This window comes from Salvia hispanica, chromosome 6 (assembly GCF_023119035.1).
Source record: "Salvia hispanica cultivar TCC Black 2014 chromosome 6, UniMelb_Shisp_WGS_1.0, whole genome shotgun sequence".
Taxonomy (NCBI): Eukaryota; Viridiplantae; Streptophyta; class Magnoliopsida; order Lamiales; family Lamiaceae; genus Salvia; species Salvia hispanica.
The window spans coordinates 43,905,210-43,932,207 of NC_062970.1; the positions used below are offsets into that span (position 1 = coordinate 43,905,210).

General features: G+C 37.1%; 5 protein-coding genes across 19 annotated transcripts; 3 read left to right on the plus strand and 2 right to left on the minus strand.

Annotated features, from left to right (window-relative positions):
- The first annotated feature begins 4,296 nt into the window (after positions 1–4,296).
- LOC125194120 (CTD small phosphatase-like protein 2-A) lies at positions 4,297–9,132 on the plus strand. Of its 10 annotated transcripts, none has more exons than XR_007171721.1 (8): positions 5,160–5,365; positions 5,725–5,903; positions 6,150–6,234; positions 6,412–6,942; positions 7,095–7,432; positions 7,620–8,176; positions 8,331–8,371; positions 8,946–9,132. XR_007171721.1 is itself a non-coding variant. In XM_048092166.1 (7 exons), the coding sequence occupies exons 2-7, from the start codon at positions 5,206–5,208 to the stop codon at positions 7,776–7,778; spliced, it is 1,452 nt and encodes a 483-aa protein (XP_047948123.1). In that variant the 5' UTR covers positions 4,297–4,416; positions 5,160–5,205; the 3' UTR covers positions 7,779–9,132. The 10 variants fall into 10 exon arrangements, 4 of the variants coding, with proteins under 4 accessions (XP_047948123.1, XP_047948124.1, XP_047948126.1 ...); XR_007171720.1 differs by having other exon boundaries at positions 7,620–7,787; positions 8,117–8,176; positions 8,331–9,132; XR_007171722.1 differs by having other exon boundaries at positions 7,620–7,787.
- An 850-nt stretch (positions 9,133–9,982) lies between these two features.
- On the plus strand, positions 9,983–11,660 carry LOC125196266 (cold-regulated 413 inner membrane protein 2, chloroplastic-like). The gene is made up of 6 exons (XM_048094714.1): positions 9,983–10,198; positions 10,281–10,382; positions 10,592–10,687; positions 10,800–10,864; positions 11,152–11,221; positions 11,300–11,660. The coding sequence occupies exons 1-6, from the start codon at positions 10,044–10,046 to the stop codon at positions 11,463–11,465; spliced, it is 654 nt and encodes a 217-aa protein (XP_047950671.1). The 5' UTR covers positions 9,983–10,043; the 3' UTR covers positions 11,466–11,660.
- A 133-nt stretch (positions 11,661–11,793) lies between these two features.
- LOC125192879 (PLASMODESMATA CALLOSE-BINDING PROTEIN 1-like) lies at positions 11,794–13,953 on the minus strand. Its single transcript, XM_048090549.1, has 4 exons — positions 13,390–13,953; positions 12,620–13,225; positions 12,396–12,531; positions 11,794–12,311 (listed from the first exon to the last, which is right to left on the minus strand). Exons 1-4 carry the CDS (start codon positions 13,460–13,462, stop codon positions 12,146–12,148), a joined length of 981 nt encoding a protein of 326 aa, XP_047946506.1. The 5' UTR covers positions 13,463–13,953; the 3' UTR covers positions 11,794–12,145.
- A 78-nt stretch (positions 13,954–14,031) lies between these two features.
- LOC125192877 (carboxyl-terminal-processing peptidase 1, chloroplastic) lies at positions 14,032–20,452 on the minus strand. 2 transcript variants are annotated; one of them, XM_048090547.1, is made up of 12 exons: positions 20,023–20,452; positions 19,817–19,936; positions 18,912–19,049; positions 18,211–18,315; positions 17,961–18,129; positions 17,716–17,792; positions 17,365–17,409; positions 16,654–16,737; positions 15,752–15,790; positions 15,611–15,673; positions 14,573–14,702; positions 14,032–14,481 (listed from the first exon to the last, which is right to left on the minus strand). In XM_048090547.1, exons 1-12 carry the CDS (start codon positions 20,425–20,427, stop codon positions 14,426–14,428), a joined length of 1,431 nt encoding a protein of 476 aa, XP_047946504.1. In that variant the 5' UTR covers positions 20,428–20,452; the 3' UTR covers positions 14,032–14,425. The 2 variants fall into 2 exon arrangements, with proteins under 2 accessions (XP_047946504.1, XP_047946505.1); XM_048090548.1 differs by lacking the exon at positions 20,023–20,452 and having other exon boundaries at positions 18,912–19,093.
- A 1,237-nt stretch (positions 20,453–21,689) lies between these two features.
- LOC125193855 lies at positions 21,690–26,891 on the plus strand. Of its 5 annotated transcripts, none has more exons than XM_048091776.1 (10): positions 21,690–21,993; positions 22,854–22,897; positions 23,106–23,217; positions 23,312–23,420; positions 23,826–24,394; positions 24,802–25,093; positions 25,186–25,459; positions 25,572–25,712; positions 25,863–26,300; positions 26,378–26,891. In XM_048091776.1, the coding sequence occupies exons 1-10, from the start codon at positions 21,804–21,806 to the stop codon at positions 26,654–26,656; spliced, it is 2,448 nt and encodes an 815-aa protein (XP_047947733.1). In that variant the 5' UTR covers positions 21,690–21,803; the 3' UTR covers positions 26,657–26,891. The 5 variants fall into 5 exon arrangements, with proteins under 5 accessions (XP_047947733.1, XP_047947734.1, XP_047947735.1 ...); XM_048091777.1 differs by having other exon boundaries at positions 25,575–25,712; XM_048091778.1 differs by having other exon boundaries at positions 25,234–25,459.
- The last annotated feature ends 107 nt before the right edge of the window (positions 26,892–26,998 follow it).

The following is a 26,998-nucleotide window of genomic DNA, read 5'->3' on the forward strand; positions in this document are numbered from 1 at the left end:
ATTATTATATGTAGATAGTGAAAACTGACTTATGGAATAGATTGCGCCGGTGCAGGACGAGAAAAGTGCAGGAGATGATAACTGGTGATGAAGAAGGGCACCCAAGCTAGATGGAGGCGGATAAAAGATGTTGGGAAAATGATAAGGTAGAGGGGTATTGGAGTAAAAAGAGAAGTCGGAGGGTAATGTTTTAATATGAATGAGTTACTATACTTAATAAATAGTTTGTTAGCAATACATTTTTTGATTAGTTGACCCAATTATATCGGTGAAGAGTTTACATGATTATTTTTTTTATGAGACATATATGATATAATATTATGGATTTATGTGATGACTTGGATTAATGTGATGAATTTATTGTTTAATATAATAAATTAGATCTTCGAAATTGATATAAAAAAATACTCTCTTCGTTCCGCTTTAGCAGTCCCATTGACTTTTCTGCCATCTTTTTGTAAAAATAATAAAGAAAATAGTTAAAGAGGAGAAATAGTAAATTAGGAGAGAGAATAATATATATTTATTATATTTCTATGACAATGGCTTCCATATTTTGAACATTATAAATTGTATATTAATAATTTCATATTGATGGTGTTAGACATAATTTTACTCTGTATTATTTAAATAAGATTTTTTTTATATCAAAAAATATTTTAATCAATATATGTGTTTTTGTTGTTTTTATATAATTTTAAATATTATACTAATTGCAGGTTTTAACATTTTACTTATATTACTCTAGATTGAAATTATAGTTATTAGTTGTGAGTCATTTTACTATATTATAATTTTATTTTTATACTTAATTATTGCTATATTCATACATCTATTTAATAAAAAAAAATTGATAGGAGTATTAAATATACAAATTGTAACTTGTGGAAATGTAATTATATATAAATTAAGAAAACCATCTTAAACCTACTTAATCCACAACTTTTATTTATTTTCTAGAAAAAATGATCATTAAAGATTCCCTATTTATTCTCGTGATTATATGAATTCTAAACCTATTGAATTGATAAAAAATGTTTTATCAAGTGAGTAGTGTTTCATCGTCTTTTTATTTTGGTATTTTTTTTATTGGTCAAAATGTGTTCAAATAAATAATAAGCCTGATTTTTGAAATTAAAATTTGAAGATAATTTATAATATAAAATATTTAGGAATAAATAGAATATATAAGAAAAAAGTAGAGAATTCTAGAAGAGATAAAAATAGGATGAAAACTTTAGAACAAATATATATGTAGTCTATATATATGCCTATTGTAAATATTTTGTAGATGTTAAGTTTAGAAAGTTTAGCTCTTTTTTTAGTTTTCAAATTCGAATGATGATAAAGTTATATATTAAATTAGTTTCCGTAAAATTAATTGAACCGTGCATCGCACGGAAGTAGATACTAGTTTTAAGTTAAAAAGATCACTCGGTTCGGTACCATGAAATTGGGGCTATAGAATTTGAATTGGGGCCTTCAATTTCAAATCTGATGTTCGATTCAATTCCAATACCTTTCAATTCAACAAGTTGAATTCCATGTCAAAAGTAAAAAATTAGAATTCTAAATAGTTAAAAAATGACACTTTCACACACAACATACACAATTACACACAAATACGCATAGTCACACACATACATACACAAAGTTACGCACACGACCATAATTACATACAAAAACGCGCACTCGCATACACACGGTCACACAACACATTTATATACACACACTCACACACATACATACACACAGTTACACACACTTTCACAACACTCACATACTCACATTGTCTCACATACACACACAATTACACATACTTACACACAGTTATACACACTCACATGTACACACTCACACACACATAAAAGTCGGTCACACTCACACATAGTTACACACATAGACACACACCAACACACACACACACAACACATTTTTACCAAACAAAGGATTTAGAATTTACAATTCAATTCCTTTGAATTTAATTTTTTAGAATTCCAATTCTGTGTACCGAATAGACTCTTAAAACTTAAAATTTACCTAACTCTCTCGATTTAAATTATTTTTTCGTAAAAAATATATCAAATTTAAGGTAATTTTATAAGGACTTTAACGAAAATCCCAATTGCATATGTTCCGACAATGATCGGATGATGAAATTTTATACTTTATTTCAATTTATATGTTGTTAAATAGATTTTATATCAATAGATCAAAAAAATTCAACATAATGCGTATACAATATCAATAAAATTGTGTTGATATTTTTGGATACTTGTGTTAAAATTCATATGTCACTGTGTTGATATTTGTAATACATTACGTTGATTAAAAAAATCGTGAAAATTATTATGTTTTACCAGATTGACTATTTACCTTTTTGTAAATATTTTATCCACGATTTATTGAAATCCGTGAGCCTTAATCTCATCAACTTATTTTAAGATTTAATTGTATAGGATTGATCTTAGTTATGAATTGGATATTATATCTAGGTAATATGACCATATAAGTGTGTACACTAACTATTGATAGTTCATAAGATTCAAAGTTAACAACTTACATTTCAACTTACTCCCCCCTCCCGTCATTAGAAATCCAGGTTAACTATTTTAGTCCGTCCATTTTTAGGAGTCTCAGTTCACTTCAATCTTTTGTATTGCTAAAGATGAACATTATAAGGGATCTTATGATTTTCCATGTCTTTGTGATATCTTGACAATTGTAACAATATATAATTCAGAAAATGGAACTGTAAAATTGAATACTATTACAAAGGTTTGCTCATACTGCTTATCTAACTTATAGCTTAATGGCGTGTGTTCTTCATTTTTTTATGATTTTTGTTGTAGTAATCTCTTCAACTCCGGCAATATCTCTGGGCTATCGGCATGTTTCCCGGCCTTGGATTTTCCACCGTCGATGGACAACGGACGTTTGGCCTGTGGTTGATCAGTTACAAATTAAATATTGGCCCGTTATTAATTAATTCCATCAATAATTTTGATTAATGGTTAGTAAATCACAATTCAGGAATCAACTAACGCTTATCTAAATTAATTAATCGACTCTGCATTTTGATTAGTAAATAATACATTATCTAATTACACTAACTAATTCCAGGCTGCCAATAATTAATTGATTAAGTTATAATAAAATGTTAACACATGTTGTTTTTCATAATTTTATTAAGGAATGATTCGACATTTTATATATTGACCATCTCCCATAATGTTATGATGTTCGAGATTGATAATTATGAACTACTCCCCCCGTCCACGATTAATAGTCTCATTTCTAAATGACGCGGGTTTTAAGAAATGTTAAGAAAAGTGGGTGGAAGAAAGTTAGTGGAATAGGGGTCCCACTTGTATATATTAGTTTTAAATGATATGTGAGAGGAATGAGTTAGTAGAATGTGGGGTCTCTTTACCATTTATGGTAATTATGAACCGGGACTCTTATTCGTGGACGGACTAAAATGGAAAAACGGGACTCTTATTCGTGGACGGAGGAAGTAATTGATAGGTTACTTTAGTCGCTTTAAAGTCTAAACTATTAAATCATTTTTAATAAATCACGATAAATCCAAATCACGAATTTAATTTCTTAACCACACAACACACAGACAATAGCCTTTACGCAACCATGCCTCCAAAAATAGATGCTATATCATGATTGGCAAAATATAAGCCTATTAAGCTAATTGGATTTAAAGTTAAAACACTCAATATAAAATTTTCTTATACCAAAGTCTATCCACATAAATTATTACATCATCATGGTGGACTTCAACCACACAAAAATTGAAACATCATGTTTCTACAGTCAACAATACATTGAAAAAATTATTTTTATTTCGATAATTTAATCAAATAAAAATCATGTAGTGGTAATTAGAGGTCAATCAATCGTAACGATTACGAGAGTGTGACGCACGCGCCTGTGTGAGTCGTTAACGCAGCCATTTTTCTCACGTCTCTCTCTCTCTTCCTCTCTTTCCGCGAAACAGCACGTGTCGAAAATTTTCCATGGTGGATCCCCCGTATTACGTGGCACTTTATTACTGGTCTAGCCGCACTCCCCAGCTCTTAATCCCAGCCGTTCGTTCGTAGACAAATTCATTCAAGCACGGGTTTGAATCCCCTGGAACCGAACTCTCCAACTTGTGCTTCACGATGTTGTACATTTAGACGGAAAAGGGCTAAGTTTGGAATTTTAATTTCAAGAGTACACCTTTTTAAGCCGCTATTAGAAGATGGACCGAGAAGCGCGGATGTAGAGAATCCGAAAACGAGCAGACTTTACAGCCAACAGAGTATAAATATACGCACAGAGGAGCGAAAATTCTAGAGAGAGAAAGCGCGTCCCTTTAGAGAGATTGCGAGAGAGAGGGGAGGGATTGGATTTCCACAGGTATGCATACGCTGAGCTGTATCTCGCGTCCATACATCGTAACCGATTACCGTATTTACTGTTGTTGTCATCGGTGATCGGAGGTTTTATCGAAGTTTGATTGGTTAATTGTGGTGAATTATGGCGTGTGTATACAATTAAGCCGTGTTTGAAATTGTAGATTCTGGTTAGTCGTTATGTTTCCGCTTCTAGGGTTTTAGATTGTGTGATATGATCAGTTATTGAAGATTTAGCCCTATCCCTTTCTTGATGTTCTGTTGGTCAACTTAGAGTTTGTTGATGTAAACGGATTGATTGAGTAAAGTTGACTCTCGATTTCGCCTTCAATAATTTTCTTTTTAATTTCTTTTTAGGGGCGAGGTTTTTGGAAAGGTTTTCATAGGTCTCAAGGTTTATGATTCTGTTATAAATATTGCTCCATCGTCTGTTAATTTTTTCTTTAATTTTGTAGAAGTTGAGCTGTGGCTTTAGTGATTCTTAGGCTCCTCAATTAGGTATTTTAGATAATTCTTTTCTTTCCCTTTGAATATACTTTCATGGGAAGACCAAGCCTTTGATCGCTAATTTCCTTCGGTTGGTAGTTGTTTAGGATTTCCGTTGTTGAATTATGTGTTCCTCCTCTGTTGATCGGCTAGTAGTAGAGTATGTGAATTGTGTGTTTTATGTATTTGTTTCTATGATGACATGCTTCTTGTTTTGTGTTTGATTTTGATCTAATTATTTTATATGGTTTTCCTCGACAGATGCTCTTGGCACAATATTCTTATAAGCATCCAACCTACAGTTCAAATGCCATCATTAAAAATGAAAACAACCACAGGCTGTTTGAAGGAAAAGGTAAGTCTTCATGTGTGTCGAAAGTCCAGTGTGATTTCCAAGAGCCCTCTTTCTCGTGCCAGAATTCCTCAAGATGCAGAAGCCCTTATATGCACTCAAAGCAACCAGGATGGTAAGTGGCCTTTCCAGATTTACATATTAGGAATGTTTACCACTTGGAGAAAACGATATACACTTAGACCTCCAGCTGTTGCTTATTCATTTGCACTGTTATGTTTTGATGAATATGAATCCCTCCTTAAAGGATCATATCCTTATCGAATAAGCAATATTTGATCCGGGCTAAATGCTACAGTGATGGTGATTAATTTACTGAAGAAAGCTTCCCTCTCTTTTCTTTTGGGTTTGAAAACTGTATGCACAAGGTTTGGTCTTTGTGTCAACGTATTTAGATATTTCCCCTTTTTTTCTTGTATATCTTTCTGCAAGATGCTATCTCGTTTGTGCTAATGTATATTTATTCTGTTTCAGTTCATGATGCAGTACATGCACATGATCTTGGAAGGGATGAGGCCATCCAAGATCTTGGAGGGAATGAGGCCAACCAAGAAGCTAGAAAGGATGATTTCAACCCCGATAAGTTGTCTATTGGAGACGAAGTTCTCCAGAAACAGTCGCCAGCTTTCACAGATTCAGCTACTGGAAATACAGTAAGAACCATCATTTGTTCTAATAGCTGATCACATATGTCCTTTCTGTGAGCATGTCTTTATGGTTATAAGTTATAACACTATTCAAGTTTAAGCTGGTATCAGCGGATTTTGCTGTCCTAGTTGTCTGATGGTCTATAAAGTTTTTTTTAATTTCATTTTTGACTAAAATCCTCAGATTATATTCTCTAGATGCTAATGTATATTTAGCTTGCACTTACTGATACTTATTTGGACAATTTTTAGGAACCTACATCATCCAAATGCACCTCAAACATGGAAACCATTTTTTCTCCTATCCTGGAGTCAATTGATTTATACAATAATGGAGGTATGCTACTACACTCTACTTCTTATCTTTTGAGGGACACATTCACTTTACATTTTAAGCCCCCCCCCCCCCCCCCCCCCAAAAAAAAAAAAAAAAAAAAAAAAAAAGAGAGAGAGAGAAAAAGAAATAAGTGAACTCCAGTTTGCATTAACATTGACTGCTGGATTTCTTCTACAGGAAGTGATGATCTATATGTACCACAGTTGGATAGTGAAGACAGTGATGATTGCAGCAGAAGTTCATGTGAACATCAAGCATGCAATATATCAGATGTCTACCTCTCTGACATGATTTTTTCAGGAGCACCAAGTGGAAACGATTCCCAATTTGATAACAGAGCAGATACAGATTTCTTACCTGATTATAAGTTTGACGAGTCTAGTTTACTTTGTGATCTGACCGAGGAATACATGGCATTGCCTTTCCTGGGGGGAAATTTAGATACTGGGCATGACTTTGATGGCAAACCGCCCCAACAAAACATTGATTCTGATAACTCCAGCTTGTACATGGCAATCCATCAATTGAAACCTTGCAGCCAGGATTCTCAACTAAATACTTATAGTGACCAAGATTATGATTGCTTTGACCCACAAATGTATATAAGAAGTCTTCCGGACCAGCCGGATGTGGCATTTTCCTTGTTGCCAACCAGAGTGTCAAATGAGAAGCAAAGTAAACAGATTACTTTAGTACTTGACTTGGATGGTAAGTACATTATTGTCCAGTTTGTTGGTTAGGATGCTTTAATTATAGAATCATCTGGTAGGTATAACTGCATAAGAATATACTATTGACTAATTTCTGAAAGCATCAAATGAGTCAGTTAAGTAATGAGCATCTTAAATTGTTTTCTACAGAAACACTAGTCCACTCTACATTGGAGCACTGTGATGATGCGGACTTCACATTTTCTGTGTTCTTCAACATGAAAGAACATACTGTGTATGTTAGAGAGAGGCCCCATCTCCACACATTTCTTAGAAGAGTGGCTGATATGTTTGAAATCATAGTGTTCACTGCTAGTCAAAGCATTTATGCGAGCCAACTGTTAGATATCCTTGATCCTGAAGGCACACTTATATCAAAACGAGCTTATCGGGAATCATGCATCTTTTCAGAGGGAAGTTACACAAAAGACTTGACGGTATTGGGTGTCGATCTTGCTAAAGTTGCTATTATTGATAATTCCCCTCAGGTAATGCTTAGTTATTTTATTCAACTATATGCTGGTTCTATTTTCTTGTAACAGATAATGCTTGATCTCTGCACCTACTAGTTGTGACAAAGGATACTAGCTGCATCTTTAGTGGTATTAATATAGTAGTGTTGATTTACAAATGCTGATTGTAATGTAGTAGCATTTTTCTTTTGATATATTTTAGGTCTTCAGGTTGCAAGTGAATAACGGTATTCCTATTAAGAGTTGGTTTGACGACCCATCAGATTGCGCGTTGATTTCCATGCTACCATTTTTGGAGTCTTTGGTTGATGCAGATGACGTACGACCCATCATTGCTAGGAAATTTGGTAACAAGGAATAATAGCTCCTTGTATGTCCTTATTAGCGCGTTTATCATTCCATAGCCCCTTCATTCCTCTTTTTTCTTTCCTCAGTGAAAGTTTCTTTGTTTTCTGATGCTCCTGATTCCTTCCATGAGCCTTGCTATATAGCCATCGCATTTTATATAATTCTCCATGTTGAGTGAGGTTATCATGATTTCTTTCGTTACCCTTTTAATTGATTAGCTAATTTGTGGCAGAGGTCAGTCTAAGCGAGTTTTTTATTTGCTTTGTACATCTTTAGGTGCGTACATGGGTGTATATGAATTGTTTCTGAAATAAACTCGTTGTTCTGATTGAACTTTTTCTTGATCGACAGTTCCATAAGCTGATATTACTTGCCCCAAGTATGTCAACTACACTTGATGATGAAGAATGGGTTTGTGTCTTATGTTCCTATTAGTGAATGAACTAAAATTACCATTATAAGTTTATAATCCTAAATATTACTATTACGAAGTGCAGTACCTTTTTGGTGTGATATGTGTGCCATTTTGAACAGTCTAATCAAACGTGTGAGCTTTTGCTTGTAGGGACCTCCCTTTTGGTAGTGCTCTGAAATTCCCTTGGGATGGTAAACTAAAGATTTGTGCTATTATTATTATTTTACAAACTTGCCGTTTTGAATGCACAGTTAGAGCTGTATTAGGTTTTTTATAGGCGTTACTGAATAAGTATACAATGGCATGCTTTGTTTCATCGTATGAATGACTTTTCTGTTTCCTCCTTCCCCCCTCTTCCTTGCCAAGTATATACTACCGGTTTTAAATGCACAGTTAGAGCTGTATCAGTTTTTATAGGTGTTACTGAATAAGTATTTAGTGGCACGCTCTGTTTCATCGTATGAATGACTTTTCTCTTTCCTCCCTTCCCCTCTCTTTCTTGCCAAGTATATACTGCCGCACTGCTTTACTCCCCTCGCTTACATCCTTGGTGTTTTATTGGTAAGTGGAAAATAGATGGCGAAGAAATCATACCATATTATTAATGTCCCAAAATGATCACCATATTTGATGCTACATTTGACTGTATACACCTCTATCCATCTAGCATTTGTAATTTTGTATGATTGAATTTACATAGGTGAATGCTGAGAATTACTATCTCTGTCGAGGTGTTCTTTTACTGTTTGGAATGCCTTGCTGCAGGTCCTTTCGCAGATACTATATTCTATTGGCAGACTATTGGAATAAGTTTAGATGATTGGTGTTTGTTCTGTTTTTGTTTTGTTAGAATCTTTACCATACATGTCAATTGTATAACAGTAAATGTCAATCTCTTTACCTGATTGTCTTCTATCTGCAATTTAGTTTTGATTGTTTGTTTGCTTGCTCACTTGCTCCGTAACTAGCGTATGTTAGTATCATAAATCGAAGTTAGATCGAGGTCGATTTGTTTGCAATTGTACTCTCCCACAAACAAAAAAAATGTCAATGCTTCACTATCATATAATAATGTCTTGGATCACTAAAATGTTGCATTATATACACTCAACTTGTCGTCGGATATACAAAATCAAATAATTACCCAAAATGTAGCATCAAATGTACTAACTTGTCATCAAGTATGCAAAATCAACCAAATATCCCAAACGATACTATAAAATTAAGTGAATTTGAAACAAAATCCAAACTGTATCTTATGACTCACATTGCCACGTAAATAAGTGGCGTCGTTTTGATTATCGAAAATTCTAGCTACACATTTTATTTTCAAAACAATACTCCCTCCTTTTCACTGTAGTTGAGTCATTTAACCATTTCGGAAAGTTTCTTCGTAATTGAGTCATGTCCTTATATAGTAACTTTTTTTTCTTTTTTACTTTACTCTATCTTATTTTATTCTCTCTACTTTATTCACTTTACACTTTATTCTCTCTACCTTTTCCTCTGTTCTACTTTTTTATCTATTTATTTAACACACCCAATATTCATTTTTAAAACTCTGTCCCGAAAAATTTCACCTCAACTATGGCGAAATGGAGGGAGTATATAGTCGCGGAATGAGACATTTTCAAATAAACATCGAAACATTGAGATAATCATAACCTTTCTTTCCAATCTAAATATAATTATGAAAAGTAAGGCGATCAAAAATAGGTTGCAACTGCCGACATGAATCACGGTAGAAGGACACGTGGCAGCCCAATTATAGAATAAAGATTTCCCACCAATTCTAATTTTGTTGATTTCTTTCGCTCCAAAAACACCTGCATTCGTATCTGTCCATCTCCTATTCGATTGAAAATGCTTCTGCTTTCTCTCTCTACCTCCTCTATCTCCAGCAACTGTGTCTCCCGCATCATTTCCCCCAATTCTCATCAAATCAGAGCTCTTTGCCGTGTTTCCCCGCAACTTAAACGCCAACAACCGCTCACTGGTCTCTGCTACAATCCACTACGGTAGTTTGGATTCGATTTTGAGATTTTTTCCTTCGATGATTTATCGACTACTTTTTTTACTGAGACTGTATCTGAACTGCAGAGCGTCGGTGATGGCGAAGAGAGGTCGTCGATTTGGTGCGGTTTGTTACTCTTCGCCGCTTTCTCCCGCGAATCTCCAGTGGATCTCTGCTGTTTCCACTGCGTAAGATGTTGTAGTTGTTGTTAATTGCCTTGATTTTGCTGTTTATTGAAGATTGGAATGTGTATATCGTTCAATCTCAGAGAGAGGATTTTTAACGGAATCATGTTTAATGTTGTTTTTCCTGCCAATTTGGATTGAATTTGACATTCGCTTCATATTCCAAACCATAGAAAAGCACTTTTTGAATTCTACTGGATTTCTTTTTTCAGAATACTGATGATAGTTAAGGGGACGGCTATCCACAAATCCTTTCTTGTGCCTTTATTTGCGCTGCAAGCACCCGGAAGCATCGTCTCATGGATGAAGTACGTTGAACTAGTCCGTCTCGCATCACCTTGTGATTGAGTCACGCCTTCTTCCTTTAATTTGCTTATTGGTCTTATGTCTCAAGTGGTGTAACACAAACCATTTTTTCAGGGGTGAGTATGGCATGTGGACTGCTTTCTTGGCCCTTCTCGTTCGCCTGTTCTTCCATATCCCTGGTAGGTTGAATTTCTCTATGCATAATCCAGTGAATCTTAGAGCCTTATGCAGAAAGTATACTCCGACTTTTTGAGCAAAGCCCGTAGAATTTTTGTTATTTTCCTACATCTGCTGCAACTAATAGTGTCATCTTAGATCATGAATCCTGTTTGTGGAAAAAGTCCAACTTCCAAAAGTTCCTTATTCTTGCTAATCCTGCTAAAGAATTATGATTACTGCATTCTAGAAATCTACAAGGGCACCAGTGATTCAAGTTGCATTTTATCTCTTCTTTCATTGTTTGCAGGGGAGTTGGAGCTGCCATTTATAACATTTTTGTTGGTGATTGTGGCTCCCTACCAAATTATGAGGCTTAGGTTCGTAAATCCGTTGGATACTGTGTACATGCCATGTAGTTAATAATTACTGAAAAAATGATTTTGTCTCCATTTCAGAGGAACCCAAGAAGGTGTAATTCTTTCATTGATAATAGCAGCTTATCTGGCATTCCTGCATTTTTCTAGAGCGGGCAGCTTGGCAAAATCTTTTAATCAAGATTCAATCCCTGCCACCATGGCTACCATCTGTATTGTCCTCGTGCCGTGCTTGCTTTTAATCTAGTTTTTAGGAATAGCACCCATTGGTATGTAAAATGATAATTTGTCGACTTTGTTCTTTTATCGGGATGATACTTTGTTACCAACAGAATATATCATATTCTGCTGTTACTAAACCTTAATCTTTTAAAGGTGCATTTGTACAGTTTCTTTGTTGTGCTGTTCTGAAATAAATGATAATTGAGCTATTTTACATGCTGTTGCCAGCTTTCCCTTTTTTAGCTTGTTTACTTTTTCGTTTTCTGTTGCATGGGCTGTCTGCTAACTGTATATTACAACTAGGTTTCTCAGATTTAACATGATGATTTTCGAAAAATCGTATTGCCAGAGAATAGTAAATAGAGCTATTGATGAATATATATATTATTAATCCTCACTGGTCATCCATAGGATCTGAGTATATTACACATGGTTTCACTAAAACTAGCCTAGAACATGTATTCTTGTATAGAAATGTTATTAACTGTAGAAATATAGATATCTATCTAGGACTCGAGCAGCATGGTTTCTACTCCCTCTTTTCTTCCTACACTATCTGCGAGTATAGAACTAATAACCATGCGGCTAAGACCTTGAGATTTGTATAACGTAATCCTCCTCCGCCCCAAAATTTGCATATCTTTGAAGCTTCCAAGCGATTGCCATCTCATATGGGAGATGGTAACCAATTTGATCTCAGCTTGTCTAGAAATGGTTGGCTACTGTAACTGACAACATGAGACAGATCATGGTGATGAACAGTACTAGGTTGGCAGATAAGGTTCCTGCTCGACTGGGGGTTCCCGTCGGTTCTGAACCATAATCGTTGCCTGTTGAGTCGAAACCACCATTTCCTCCTGTTGTAGTAGTGCTGCATTGGAATATACGCATACATATATCTTAGTATTTTTCCTTTGGTGATAATTCAGTTCATGAACATAGATAAAAACTCTACCTGGGTGGTGTCATTGGAACTGTTGGTGTCATAGGAACTGTTGGTGTCATAGGAATTATAGGGGTCATCATGGTTGGTGGTGTTTGTGGTGTTGTCGGAGTGCTGGACGAAGATGCAAATTTGCAGCTTCCATGACCTGGATCACCAGCATGACCAAGAAATGAATAAGGTAATGTGTTATTAACATTTGAATATTATAAACATGCAGTTTCTGTGTGTCTTACTTGGGTCAGTATTTGTGAGCTGTGCTGCTCCTCCAAAAACACAGCTTGTAGGAGCTGGGTTTTTCTGGTAGTAGTTGTTGAAGGCGTAGGAGGCGTGATCGTGAACCGTGTTTGGCTCATAGCAACTCCCGCCCTGTTGAAGTGCTGAACAATCTGTTCCACCATAGCCACAAGCATAGTCCAGCGCCACCTGTAGAGCAGTCTGGGAAGCAGAGGGACTGGCAATGCACCACGAGCCTCCTCCTGACATTGTCGGTGTTGGTCCAGTCGGAATGGTTGGCATCGGTCCGGTTGGAGCAGTCGGGGTGGGTCCTGCTGGAAAAGTTGGGGTCGGCCCTGTTGGAACAGTTGGAGTTGGTCCTGCCGGAAAAGTCGGGGTCGGTCCCGTTGGAGTTGTCGGAATCGGCCCGATTCCTCCGCCGGTGAATGGCGGTGACGGGCCGTTCGGGTTTACGATTGGAGTCGTGCCAGGTGTTGTGGGATTCACGATAGGAATATCCCCTTGGCTGTCGTCTCTCTCTGTGGCTACCGTGAGAGGTGAAAAGAAGGATTCGTCTTCTTGGTAGTCTAGGTTTCTTCCTTCTTGGTTTTCTGTAATGCTTGCATCTGAAGCCAAAAAAAAAACAGAGAGGCTGCATTTAGATTTAGTTGTTTCAGTTTCTTGATTTCTTGATGATTCATGCCACCCTTTTTTTTGCAGTATATAGCATGATTTCTTGATTTGTGCATTGTCACTACAAGTGATGAAAACTAAAGAAATGCAAAATCACCTGAGATGACAAAAACAAAGAGGAGAAGGAACATGGCATTGGCAAGTGTTCTCGTCTCCATGAATCTTGCCATGGTGTAGGTTTCTTCTTCTCTTTTGCAGGGATGGATCTGGTTTGTTGAGCAAGAGGGTTGTTGTGAACCTCTGCCTCAAGCTTATATAAAAAAGGCATGAAGAATCAGAGGTTTCTTGCATGGAAGAGAGAAAAAGAGAGCTTTGTGTTGGGGAATAAAAGAAAACTTAAGGGAGGAGGCATTTGTTTGTTGGAAGCTTCAAGCAAGAGGAAGTGCTCCTCAGCAGCAAAAAAAAGTTGCATGGAGAGGGAAAAAGGTTAAAAGTGTTGGGATCACTAAAATCCTCTCTCTCTCAACTGGTAAAACATACATAGTATACTAAATAAAGATAAAGGTGGGGAAACAACATAGATATTATTCTGAGAATCACATCTCATGTTGTCTGAAAAGGCCTCAAACTGTCAGTGTGAAAGATGCTATTTTGTCTTGAACCTGACACGTGTCTTTATGCTAATTGTGATTTGATGTTAATCTAAACAATTAGTTAAGAGCTTAACCACAATTACTTTTGCAATGTCGAATTTTACAACAGCACAAGACTATAATCACAAGTACATGAAAACTACTGATTAAAGAAAAATGCAAATAAAGTAGTTCATTGATTATGGGGTATTTAGTGACATACTGTACATATTCAATAACAAAATCCCTCACTCAACCATAAGGGTTCTTCAACTGGTTGAGAAATTGGTTATATACAGTATCCTGTCACTGTGGTATAGGTAACAAAACCAAAAAAACAGGCAAAACTGAGCAGCCAGTAATCTTGATATTCGCCACCGCAGCTCAAGATATCAAGAGCGGGAATGTGCATCAGCCACGAGGGTTGGACAGTATCTGGATGTAGGATGTGATGAATTGTCCCTCTTTACCCGAAGACCAATCACCACAAAAAATTACAATCACTTCATGAGCTGAAGTGGTGCATATGAGAGAGCTGGATAAAAAGAATATAACATCAATTCATCCTTCTTGTGGTTTGTGGCAAGAAGACAGGTATCTGGCGACTTCATTCCATGCTGCAGTAGGACATCGATTCAGATTCAAGCCATTCGCCATTTATTTCCACAAATAAAAAATAAAAAACAATCCAAAGTTTGTCTGTCTAACCAGGAAAGTTGCGAAAATCAGGATCAACTCCATTGCCATTAATGTCCATATGATTTGGTGTGACATACTTCCCAATGGTTACCACCACGCCAGACCCATCGTTGAGCTCAAAAACAGATTGGATCAAGCCCTGCAAAAAGTCAGGGGCATATTGGTACATATAGCAAGAAGACTCCCTGATCTCCCGCAGTGAGGGATTAGGGGACTTGGAAAACAATATGCATATTGGTCAAAGAGAGTTAATTATTATTTGATAGCCAAAACCCTAAAAGATATCTTGGACTTGCAATGAAAATTCTAGATTTTTAAAAAGGCAATTATGAGGGTGTGACGAATAACCAAGGCTAACGAAGATTCTATCTCAAAATACAAATAAACTATACCAGACAAATAAGGAATGAAGCTTTACAAATTTTTATGCTGCGGTGAAGGCATGGGAAAATTGACACTCCTCTCTTGTTGTTTCTCAATCAACATAAACAACATATTCGTCAGCCCTGGCCTATGATGTTAAGGTTCCTTCCAAACAATCAGCATCTTCGCTAATGTGGCAGCTAAGATAGCCTATTAATTTGACTAAAAGCTCAGCACGTGCTTCTCATGTGTTTTTTGTTGGAAGCACCATAAAACAGCATGAATCACATGTAGATGGTGTGTATTGCCAGGTTTGGAGATTCATGTGATTCCCAACGGTAAATGACTACCATTCTAAATGTATGACCAGATGTCAAGCCTCTTTATATAGACGGAATATCCTAAGCATGCTCAATAAATACTTTTTGAAGAAAAGGAAGTCAAGGGACACGCTTATCACTCATGCATAACACGAAATGCTTCATTAGTAGTATCTCTTAAAAGATTGCAACCAACGCAACATTTTATTCCTTTATTCCTCATAGATTCTTTAATTACGTACTGGAAGTTGATAGATACTATCTAACTCAGCAAGCAAACATTTGAACCAAATTTTTTGCATAACCTAAAAGTGCACATATTCCAAAATAATCTATACAAGAAACAAAATATTTGGTAACTGACCTTTCCATATGTCCTTTCACCCACAAGCACAGCTTTACAGTTATCATGAAGCGCAGTGGCAACCTGTAAGACCAATCATGTCATCATAAGATATTAATACAACAGTTCTTTATAAATTACAGACATAATCTGAATCCTCACAATTTCACTTGCACTGGCTGTATTTTTGTTCACCAAGACCTGAAGAAAGAGTATACATGAGATAAAAAATGTTAACATTTCATAAAGTCAAACAGAAAAAAACCATAAATGTTGGTATACTGCACCCAGCATGAACATATTAATATAATTTACAATTTAGAACTGTGTCAAATGTCCAAGAAGCCCCCGTGAGAAAATTGACTATTATCTTTATTTATGCAATCATCATGAATCTGTGTCCAATGCATGAGACTTAGCCTTGACATTTATGTTGTTAGGGTAGGTATAAAGTCCGCATGAAGAACTGGGTTTGGGGTCAGTTTCAAAGAAAATAACCTTGACAACAGCATACCAAATTAGTGAGTAGTTAAATGCAGCCTAAATTCATAGTATTCGGAAAGATGATATGAAAACAGGCTGTATAGTTTCCACTTTCCAGCTTATCAGAACTTATACATGAACTTAGTGACACTTCTACATCTAGAGTTTCCCTGTCTTTCAACATTGACAACCATCAGTCAATCACAAAAGTGAGTGGAGTAGAATAATTTGACACCACCCAAAATTTTTAAACCCTAAACCCTCAAGTAATATATCCCACAAATGATTTTCCATAATAATGAAGAATACCTACATGATATGGCTGAATACAGAGATATACAAACAATTAACTTTGAAATTCACACAATTAAGGATAATGCAATCAGAGAATGATAAGAAATTAAACATGTTATGGCAATGCTAAGATCCTCACATAGTTCCTATACCATCTACAAGTAGAAATCCATCAAAACCTACGTGCTACTATCTACGAGAAAAAATTGAATGTCACAGGATGGATGGACAAAATTTCTAGTATATTTTAAGTCGGAAATGCATGAATCATCTGAAGTTGTTCTTACAATAACAGGTGCACTAAATAAAGGCGAACTTTCAGTGACAATATTCTTCACGGATAGTGGATCCCTACCAACTGTGTAAGTCACCTGCACAAGAAGACGACAATGTGATCATCTAATTAGTCAAACAAACATATAACGAGAATATAGAAACCGAGAATAGTGCTGTATTTTCCCCTGTCATAAACTATCTTACTTTCCATGAATCTAGGAGCAAGGTACTCCCACAACAGATAAGCTACATGATAACATGACAATGACCTAGGTCTTTCCAGTGTATCTGATCTCTCTCTAGGCGCACTAAACCCACCCAAAATGTACCACGTCCAGAAAAAGAAAGCGAGAGGTAGAGAGAAAGGAAGAGAAACCGATATAGAGTACTCAAACAGAAAACCTAACATGTAAACGCTGCAACAAAAAAGGATCTGCAGGCAATTCATACAATAATACTCCCCATCCAGATTCTCTTATTGTAGTTAGAGAAGAGACAGGATAAAGAATGCTCAAACAGAACACCTGACATTGAAAAAGCCATAATACACACTAATCATACAGTAGTACTTATACTCCCCATCCAGATTCTCTGATTTAGTGAAGACAAGTTCCAACTGAATGCTTAAGAAAAATTCATTGGACCTGTGATTCACCATAAGAAAATGAAGAGGAAAAACAACTACTGACTAACGAGATACAAAACTGGCTTGAATGACTTACTGTTTGTCCTTTGTCAAGGAAAAGTTTTGCAATTTCAATGCCAGCCTGCACCATTTAAGCATTGGTTAGAGAGTTGAGCAAACTAGAACATACTCCCTCCCCCCCCCCCTGATAGCATCGCACAATTACTATATTTAGAGCCCCAAAAAAGTATAGCACTTTTCCTATTAGAGCATGGCCCCGCACTCAAAATTAATAATTCAACTCATGCTTCTTTTATCTCCCTCTACATATTAGCATTAATATATCTCAAGTTTTTCATTATATTCAGAAACAAGCTTCACAGGGTGATATCTAGAATGAAGAATATGGATTAACAATGATGCATCTTTAACAGACGGATATATATACCTGCACTAGTCCACCAAGATTATCTCTAAGATCCAGGACAAAGTAAGAAGCACCCATGTCTTGAAGTCTTCTCATTGCTACAGAAAAAAACAGATGCAAGGTAAACTAAACCAAAAAAAAATCACTACAGATAACAAACCAATAATTCTAAGGTTTGTAAAGGATGAAATAACAGTACAACACCACTAATTTCTTACAAAAGCATGAGTTTTGAATGTGACAATGGCATCTGTACAAAAAACTACCTGTAACCAAATCTTTCCTGGCCAAAGCATTGAACTCTTTTAGGCGAACGTAACCAACAGTACGTTGCCCATTCTTAACCTGTTCCAACCTGTAAAAAACTGGAGACTTGGCAACAGATTGCCTCTGCACCTTCACTGATTGTACAGGCCCACAGTTCCCATGCTTGACCTAAAAATAATTGTTGATCAAGCATTAGCAGGAGGAACACAAGTAAGACTGATGTATCGATGTTGTGTGCACTTGACTAACCGTGACATCAACAAATGTTTCACTGGGTCCTTGTAACATTGATGATGCTTCGAATGCTGATTTTCCTATCACATCCACTCCATTAATAGCCAGGAGTTCATCACCCTAATAGAAGTGGGGATAGAGAACAAATACATATAAAAACATACATGGAGCTTGAAACCAGAGAAATAAAATAATGATCGTTGTATGTCCACACAGTATTCGTCTAACAACTATAATCCACACAATAATGTAAGATAAACTTCATCTTATTACTGGATAAGTAATAAGTATCAGTGAGGAAAAAATTAGGAGGGCAAAGAAGTTTATTTTGTGGTGATCCATACTTTTAACAATAACGGACAAGTCATGTTTTGGATTGCTCAAGTTGACTTCATAATATCATCATATTCAACTGATCTGCATCACGTTAGGAGGTAGCTTGAAAATTGGCATAATGAGAGGATCGATGTAACATTTTACCCTCAAGTGGCAAAAAATTTAAATTCAGAAAATGAAAATAGAATACAGAAAATCCTATGGAAGCATATCGTATGCCTTTGATAGAAGTGATGACATAACAAGCATGTAAAAAGTCTCCATGTGATAAAGATCAAATTTATCTAAGAAACAACCCTGTATATATGAGTTCATGGTTTAAATGTAGATCAAAATTTCCAAACGGAAAAGCTAGTGTGCCATAGACTGAGCTCCCTTACCTGTTTAATCCCAGCAATGTGGGCAGGGCCATCCAGAAGAAGTCCTAACACCCTCAATCTCACCTTTCCATTTTCATCTGGAATTTCCCTCAGGTTTATCCCAATTCCAGACATATCATACCTTGCCATCTTGGCGAACTTTTGTTCATGATGGAACCAACACAAGCCATGGAATAAGAAAACTGAAAATTGTTTAAGTTACAGCATATTGAAGTAAGTATAAAAAACAAATTCACAACAAAGATTTTTCTTTTTGAGCAATAAGTACACAACAATGTTCGGATATAAGAAACGAAGCCTTTGACAAAAAGGGACCACCAAATATTTGATCACAAGATAGAAAAGAGGTGGATAATGTAGTTAAATGGGTATAAACTATAATGAAGAAAAAGATAACTTGGCAAGTATTCAAATCCGAACGAAATATATATTCTGCAGTCCCTGTCCGACTGAGTCATGAAATGCTCATTCAAGCATGAATGATCTAATATTTTCTAATTATTCCAATGGCAAAATATAGTGAATGTTAGATGATCACTATCCTTGGGCCAGCAGACGTCAGACAACATACTTGACACATAAAAATGGTCCCTGTTAGTACGGTCACTGAGAAATCAAAGTAAATAGAGGTTCAAAGTGCAGCTTCAAATATCTTGTGCCAACTTTTGAAGGCTAACTTTACTTGCAAATTCGGTCTAAAAACTACAAAGAAAATATAAAAATGTCATGCAAGAAAACAATTCATGAAGACCGCCATCCAAGAGATGCAGAGAAACAATTTCAGAAACAAGAAAACAGCCGTATGCAAAATAAATTCAACATGTACAGAAGCAGACACTCATAAAAGAAGAACGTGAAGCGTATTTTCCATTAGAAAAAGGAATCAAAGATGAGAAAATGATCACATCAGCGGGAGGGAGAAAACGCGTGTAGGGGTCTCCCAAGCTCGCCAACATCCGTCTAATGATATCGTGCGCTCTTGATCGCGACTGAATCGAGCTGCCTAAAACATCCTCCTTCTTCTTCTACATCACAACAAAATCAAACTCAATCAATCGCAACGCCTCCTGCGAAAGTAGCATGATAACACTCACTCAACAATTACACATACAAGCCACGAATCAGGAGACCACCGGTGCCGCCCCGTCTCGAGGAAACTATCGTTCACAATTTGCCACGCCTCTTCCACGATTTCCTCATTCGTCACCGCTTCCCCCGTCGATTTATCATCCACGTAATCATCGAATTCGCGGCAAATCAGCTCTTGCTGCGGAGGAACTGGTTCTAGGGCGGTTGAATGCGACGGAGACGCGCAGAAAAGCCCTAGGGAGAGTGCTAGGGAGATCAGAGTAGAGCTAAATGCCTGCGAAATTGACGGAATCCTCTGCGAATAATCTGAATTGCTTATCGGGATGGAGTTACTGAGCGGAGGAATTACGAGTTCTAGCTTCGTCGGCGGCGGTGGTGGAGGGGAGAGTGGCGATAGTGAGGAGTTGCAGAGTAGAAGCCTCACCATCTCTCACTCTGTATTACTCTTTCTGCTGCTGTTTTATGCCGCTAAAAGAGATTGATTATCCACTACTCTTCTGCTGTTACAAAATCTACAGTGCTTTACAATTAAAACTAAAGTCGGTTTGCTTTAAAAGGTTTTAACACATTACACAAGTAATATTAAATTAAATTAAGGATAGTGCAAAGTTTAACTCCCTAAAAAATGGAATACATTTCAAAGTCGCTACTCATTAACTTCTTATCCCGGAGGAATCGGAGTGGACGCATATCAACTTATCACATATAAACACCATTAAGATATCCTTAGACTTCCATTGAATAATTTAGCTCTATAGTTTCAACTTTCAGATCCATGCATTGCTCTTAATCCGAGTTAACGAGACATAAAAAATGAGCAATTACTTTATTATTTAGGTTCATAAAATTATCGCATAATAAAATAAGATCGTTAGATGAATTCGATTGTCAATCTTGTCTATCCACATATTGCTTGCATTTGTTGCAAAAATATTAGATTTTCTCAATGTCCCGAACTCTCGTTATATAAGTACTGATAAAAGCCTTTATATTAGAGTAAGAACGGTCATCATCAGTGGGCTTGAATTCGAATCAAAATTTACCCATTTTCTCGTAACACATCACTCAGTCGTGCGGTGTGTTAATGCACACCATTTGATCGAATTGTAGTGTTGTTTCGGATCGTCAAAGTTCACTCGGTTGCATGGTGTGTCATATGAGCCACATGATCGCCTAACATGCTCTTGATAGGTCGTGATATTTGACATGTGACACATACTATATCTTTAGAACCGTACCCCCATGCGATGGGGGTTTTATGCATTGTATGTGTTTCAACATGATACTCGACTGCGTAGTGTGAACCACTTCATTTGTGGATGAGTGCAATATAGCAATTTTGACTTTTGAGAGCCTTAATCTCCACGGATCATGTAATCCATTTGCACTGTCCGTGTATTATGTGTAACTTTTTTTTTGGTCTTTTTCTTGTTTTGAACTTTGTCACTATTTACCGAGATTAAACTAGTACCACTAAAATAAGTCTATAAAATATGAAAACATTACTCCACTTTTTATACTATTTATATATTTATTTTAATTTTATTTATTGATATATTAATGCCTATATAAGTGTAGTTATTTAAAAATAAAATAAATAATTGTAATTTGATCAAACGATAATGATTCAGAGGTAAGATAAAATATTGTCTGTAGAATATCTATATAAGTAACAGTCGTGTAATTGTGGAGTGAAGACAAAAAGCAGAGTCCAGTGATTTGAGGAGCTCAGAATAACCCCAAACGCTGGCTCTGCGATTCTGAGGCGACACACGCGGCGTGCTAGATCTGCTAGAGGCGACGATGAGTTCGGCCAGGGAGAGCAGCGGCGCCGCCGGCAATGGCGGCGGCCTGCAATCCATTCCAGCCGCCTCGCGGAAGATTGTCCTGAGCTTGAAGGAGATTGTTAACTGCACGGAGGCGGAGATCTATGCCGCCCTCAAGGAATGCAATATGGACCCCGACGAAGCCGTCCATCGTCTCCTCTCGCAAGGTCTCTCCTTTCCCTCAATACCCAAAACCCTAGAGTTTTCTTAATTGCTGGATTTTTGTTTTTCAAGTGTTTTTCCCTCTTTTACAGTAAAGTATACCCATGCCCTGATTGAAAAGAATTCGATTTTCAGTTGCAAGTTTTTGTATTTTTATCTGAAAAGAATTTAATTTCTTGCAAGTTTGTGTTTTTATCTTCAATTTTGTGTTTACTCTGTCCATTACTTGATAACTACTTGGGAATCTTTGAAAATAATTTAATTTTCCGTTGCAAGTTTATATTTTTATCTTCAATTTTGTGTTTTCTCTGGTCATTACTTGATAACTTCTGGAGAATCTTTGGAAAGAAGTCTATTTTCAGTTCCAAGTTTCTATGTTTATCTTCAATTTAGGATTTTCTGTCAGATTACTTATTGAGAATCTTGAAAGGGCATTTCGTTTTTTTGTTTGGTTGAGAGTTGAAAATTTGGTGATGTTTCCTTTTTTTAGCCGAAGGCAAGTTTTTGACTTTCATTTTCCTAGGCGAAGTAGGTTAATTGTAAGTTCTCTTTCATTTTCCTACTGTGTAGGATATTTTCTGTGCTATATGTAGTTTTTTCTCATTCAAGCTGCATTTGGACCGTCATGCTCTTGCATTTTTGAATGCACAGTCGTATGCTGTAAAATATTGGGATTAATTATGGTGCCACTGTGTTCCACATAAGTTTGTAGTTGGGAACTAATACTGTGTTTTGTTGATATGATCGGTTGGATAGTTGTTGTTGTTTCAGCTGTAGATTACCTAATGACATGTGAATTAAAGTTGAATTGATTTGTTAATAGTCATATCTATAACTCTTAGCTGATGTCTTTTCTATTATCTAGATCCTTTCCATGAGGTGAAAAGTAAACGAGAAAAGAAAAAAGAGGTGCGTGATTCTCATCCATGCATAAATGGGTTTATTTCATAGTTGGCGTCTATCATAGTAATTAGTACCTTCATATAAAGTGGATCAGATTGGGCAGATGTTTGTTAAGTTTTGTTTGTTCTTCGCATTTGCGCATGGATACAATGAAACTTATGAAGGGGCTCTTATCTAGCTTCTTTAACATGATGTTCCTATCGTGTTCTCACAGGGTAAAGACACTACTGAGGCTAGGTCTCGTGGGGCTAATAATAATACTGGTAGAAGTGGCAAAACTGGTGCTGATCGTTACCGAGGTGGTTCAACTCCTTATTATTCTTCTGGTACTCTTTTCAACCTTGATGACCTTGAATAATACTCCATATTTCAGCGGCCAGACACTAAAATCTTATATACCTCTTCTGTCTTCATTTGCAGAGTCTGTTACTTTGGTTGGAAAGACAGCATATAAGAAAGAAGATGGATCGGTGTCTTCGATATCTGCTACTTCAAGAAATAACAGAAGCAGAGTATCCACAGGACCCAGGTTTGCCTGCTTGAACTTCTTGGATCTTCAATTCTAATTTAAAGTTGCAGTTAGCAAATTGATTTGTTATTTGTAGTCAGGTTATTATATAGCTGCTGTGTGAATATGTCCATGACTACATATGAGCTCTTTTCTTTAATTTTTGTGAGCAATTTCTGAATGTCATTTAGTTAACGCTTGAGTTTTTTTTTCTCGTTCTGCACAGACATGTGAACAGGTTTATCCAAATGTATACATGATGTAATGTGCTTCATATTCTTCCATGTTTTACTGTTCATATGTTACACTTATCGAGTTAGAAAGTGTATATGCAGATTCCGACTTAGTTGTTGCTTACTTCATTACATTAATACAACTTCAGGCTCACAGTGTTATTTTTCCCATTTTCTGGATGGAATGTTGCAGTAATGGCACGACTGCGGAAAATAAAGGGTTCTCGGATGGTGCAGCTGAGGCTGCTCCATCTGGAGTACAGCAAGCTTCTGGATATCAATCTGCATGGGCTGGTGCTCCTGGACAGGTTTCCATGGCTGACATTGTAAAGATGGGCAGACCACAGAATAAAACATCACATTCACAGAATGCATCCCACCACAATGATTTAAGATTTCCGGCAGAGCATTCATCAAAAGATTATGAGTCAGGAACTAATGAAGAGTGGCCTGCCATGGAGAAGCCTACTGCTGCACATGTGCAATCGGAACCATACTATGCTGTGGACTCTGAGCAGCATCTGGAGCCATCTGGTATACCTTCTGTCAGTGTCAATCAACATCTTGAGGCAGAAGTGGTTCAAGAAGAAGACGAAGAAGATGAATACACAGAAAATTATGGTGCTGATGCAGCACAATCTGATTCTATCACCAATAGGAAGATTTTGGAAGATGATTCAAGAGGTGCATCTCTGTATGAAAATGATTTGTATGAAGACATGGGTTCGTTTCAGCATCACGCTCCTCATGATTTCCATAAAGGTGGGTTTTTTTTACAATTATTGCTAAGCTATTGATTGCAACACCTTTAGCACCATACCTGATTTTAGGTTGAAGTAATGATGGCCTCAATATTATTGTTAGGCAGATACTTATGGTATATATCAAGTTCGAGGTAAACTTTGCACTATAGGAATAGCATTAGAAGCTTTGTAACGATCGCCACTTGTTTCAAAGCACCGTAAACTTATTGTCCTTTATATTGACAAAATAAAACTGTGGATGTTTGTATGTGGTTGAGTTGGTAAAGTAATTAGCGACTGTCCGATTCTTGCACAACGCTTGATCATGCGCTTTGATATTTCACTCTCCTGGTCCAGTTAATGTTACTTTTCTATATTCACGAGTCTCTATACTTGACCATTTAAGTGTTGTCCTTGATCTTGCAGTTGAAGATATTGGGGTTTCAGTGTCATCAGTCACCAGAGACTTGCAACAGCTTAATGTGGAGAAGGATGATGGAGGATTGCCTTCGGAAGAATATATTACTCCTACTGTGGTGATTCCCGATCATTTGCAAGTTCAAAATGCTGGTTGTTTGAACTTGAGCTTTGGTAGTTTTGGATCTGCCAGGGGTGCTGCATATTCTTCTGGCACTGTGAAATCTTTGCCTGTAGAAACTAACTTGGAAGAGGAACGTAGCGATCCTGATATTCCATCTGTTGGGCATATTGACTCTAGGTACTAACGTTGAGTATGTTGAACGATTTGGGGTTACTCTTTACTTTATTTTTCTCACATTTTAACTTTGGCCTCCATCTTCTATCATGCAGAAGTAATGATTACTATGTTGACGACTCATTGCGAAATGCTTCTGACAGTGGTTTGTTCCATAGAAGCGGTGCTGGTTCAAGGGATTATGATCCATCTTCAGCTTCTCAACAAGAAGAGTTGAAGCCTGAAAATGCTGAAGGGGCTCGTGGAAGTCAATACACTTTCCCCCCTTCCAACTCTGGCTACACCTATGATGACGATCAACAATTAAATGCTACTTTTAATCAAACAAGTTCCCATACGCAGAATCTAGCTGCTTATTCGGATGTTATGGTAAGATATCTTTCCCTTTGTCTTCAAATATGCTTTATGTTAATTTTTTTGTACAAAACTGGAATTTGAAGCTTCACATTCGAACTTAGTTTGCTCGTCTCTTTGTTAACAGCAGTCATACACAAATGCACTACCAAGTAATTTGACCCCTGCTAATCAGCCCACCAGAGAAAGCGATCTTCGCTACTCTCCTTTCCCTGTGAATCAATCCATGACTGACAAATTTGGCGGTTCAGCGATTTCTATGTCGGAGGTAAACCAATCTGGTGAATCTTATTGTTACTTATCATTCATAACATTCTGTAGTAATGCTTTTTCCTGTGCGATAGTGTGTGCGTGGGATTTGGTGTAAACTGTTTCTGTGAAAGCTCATGAGCATGTTTCGTTGCTGTGACTTTTTCAGGCATTAAAGACTGCTGGTTTCACATTGTCACAGCCAGCTCCACAAACGCAGTCTGGGACGGGCATCCCCACGGGACCCCCTCCTCCTCCTCAACAACTTGTTCATCCGTATACGCAGCCCAGTGTTCCGTTGGGACCATACGCTAACATGATGGGCTACCAATACTTGCCTCCGAGCTACACATACCTGCCTTCTGCTTTTCAGCAAACATTTGCAGGCAACAGCTCATACCATCAATCTCTACTTTCTCAATACAAAAACAATGTTTCCGCCGCTAGTCCGCCACAGTCTGCTCCTGGATACGGTGCTTTCGGAAATACCACAAACGCCCCTGGAAATTTCCCTACTGCTGCTCCATCTGGAACGAATAATCTAAGCTATGACGACGTCTTAAGAGAACAACAGTACAAGGACAACTTGCTCTCGCTCCAGCAGCAGGTATATCTCGTCTTCCTAATCCTAATAAAAATACTCGTTTCGTTAGAGGCTGACTTGTGTCGTCCGCATCTTCTCAGAACGACAACTCAGCAATGTGGCTTCACGGGCTCAATTCTAGAACGATGTCAGCTGTTCCCGCCAGCACGTACTACAATTACCAGGGACAAAACCAGCAATCTGGTGGATTCAGACAAGCGCAGCAGCCACCGCCATCACAGAGCTACGGGGCGCTGGGGTACCCTAACTTCTACCACTCGCAGAGCGGTGCATCACACGATCAGCCGCAGCAGCAGAATCCGCGAGACGTGTCGTCGCTCCAAGCACAGCAGCAGCAGCAGCAGCCACAACTTTGGTAGAGCAACAGCTAATTGTATCACCTCCTGGTTTTTCAGGGGAAATGTAATCTGCGTGAAAAAAGAGGCTTTTTCAAGCCGTTTAATGTATGGGGATTTTTATGATTTTTCAAGAAAATGGAATGGGATTGAGCAGCCACGAAGTTGTGTTATCATGTTTGTTGTTGTTGATGTAACGTAACGTAGGAACTCGAGTGCTAACTTTGTGTTAGTGAAGATTTCTCTTTTTCTTTCACCATTTCATTCTTTTTTTTGGTTGGAATAGATTCGATTTGAAATACGAGTATTATGTTTATGATTGCACTAAGCTAAAAGTAGCATATACTAAAGTTTATACTTTAACAA

Coding starts and splice junctions, on each gene's coding strand:
- LOC125194120 (XM_048092166.1), top strand. CDS start 5,206: ATGCCATCATTAAAAATGAAAACAACCACAGGCTGTTTGAAGGAAAAG. Junction 6,943..7,094: donor TTTAGTACTTGACTTGGATG/GTAAGTACATTA, acceptor TGTTTTCTACAG/AAACACTAGTCCACTCTACA. Junction 7,433..7,619: donor TTATTGATAATTCCCCTCAG/GTAATGCTTAGT, acceptor GATATATTTTAG/GTCTTCAGGTTGCAAGTGAA.
- LOC125196266 (XM_048094714.1), top strand. CDS start 10,044: ATGCTTCTGCTTTCTCTCTCTACCTCCTCTATCTCCAGCAACTGTGTC. Junction 10,383..10,591: donor ATCTCTGCTGTTTCCACTGC/GTAAGATGTTGT, acceptor TTCTTTTTTCAG/AATACTGATGATAGTTAAGG. Junction 10,865..11,151: donor CCTGTTCTTCCATATCCCTG/GTAGGTTGAATT, acceptor CATTGTTTGCAG/GGGAGTTGGAGCTGCCATTT.
- LOC125192879 (XM_048090549.1), bottom strand. CDS start 13,462: ATGGCAAGATTCATGGAGACGAGAACACTTGCCAATGCCATGTTCCTT. Junction 13,226..13,389: donor CTTTGTTTTTGTCATCTCAG/GTGATTTTGCAT, acceptor TTTTGGCTTCAG/ATGCAAGCATTACAGAAAAC. Junction 12,532..12,619: donor GCTCACAAATACTGACCCAA/GTAAGACACACA, acceptor CTGGTGATCCAG/GTCATGGAAGCTGCAAATTT.
- LOC125192877 (XM_048090547.1), bottom strand. CDS start 20,427: ATGGTGAGGCTTCTACTCTGCAACTCCTCACTATCGCCACTCTCCCCT. Junction 18,316..18,911: donor ACATTGCTGGGATTAAACAG/GTAAGGGAGCTC, acceptor CACTTCTATTAG/GGTGATGAACTCCTGGCTAT. Junction 14,703..15,610: donor GTGAAAGGACATATGGAAAG/GTCAGTTACCAA, acceptor GACTTTTTGCAG/GGCTTGATCCAATCTGTTTT.
- LOC125193855 (XM_048091776.1), top strand. CDS start 21,804: ATGAGTTCGGCCAGGGAGAGCAGCGGCGCCGCCGGCAATGGCGGCGGC. Junction 22,898..23,105: donor AACGAGAAAAGAAAAAAGAG/GTGCGTGATTCT, acceptor GTGTTCTCACAG/GGTAAAGACACTACTGAGGC. Junction 25,713..25,862: donor CAGCGATTTCTATGTCGGAG/GTAAACCAATCT, acceptor TGACTTTTTCAG/GCATTAAAGACTGCTGGTTT.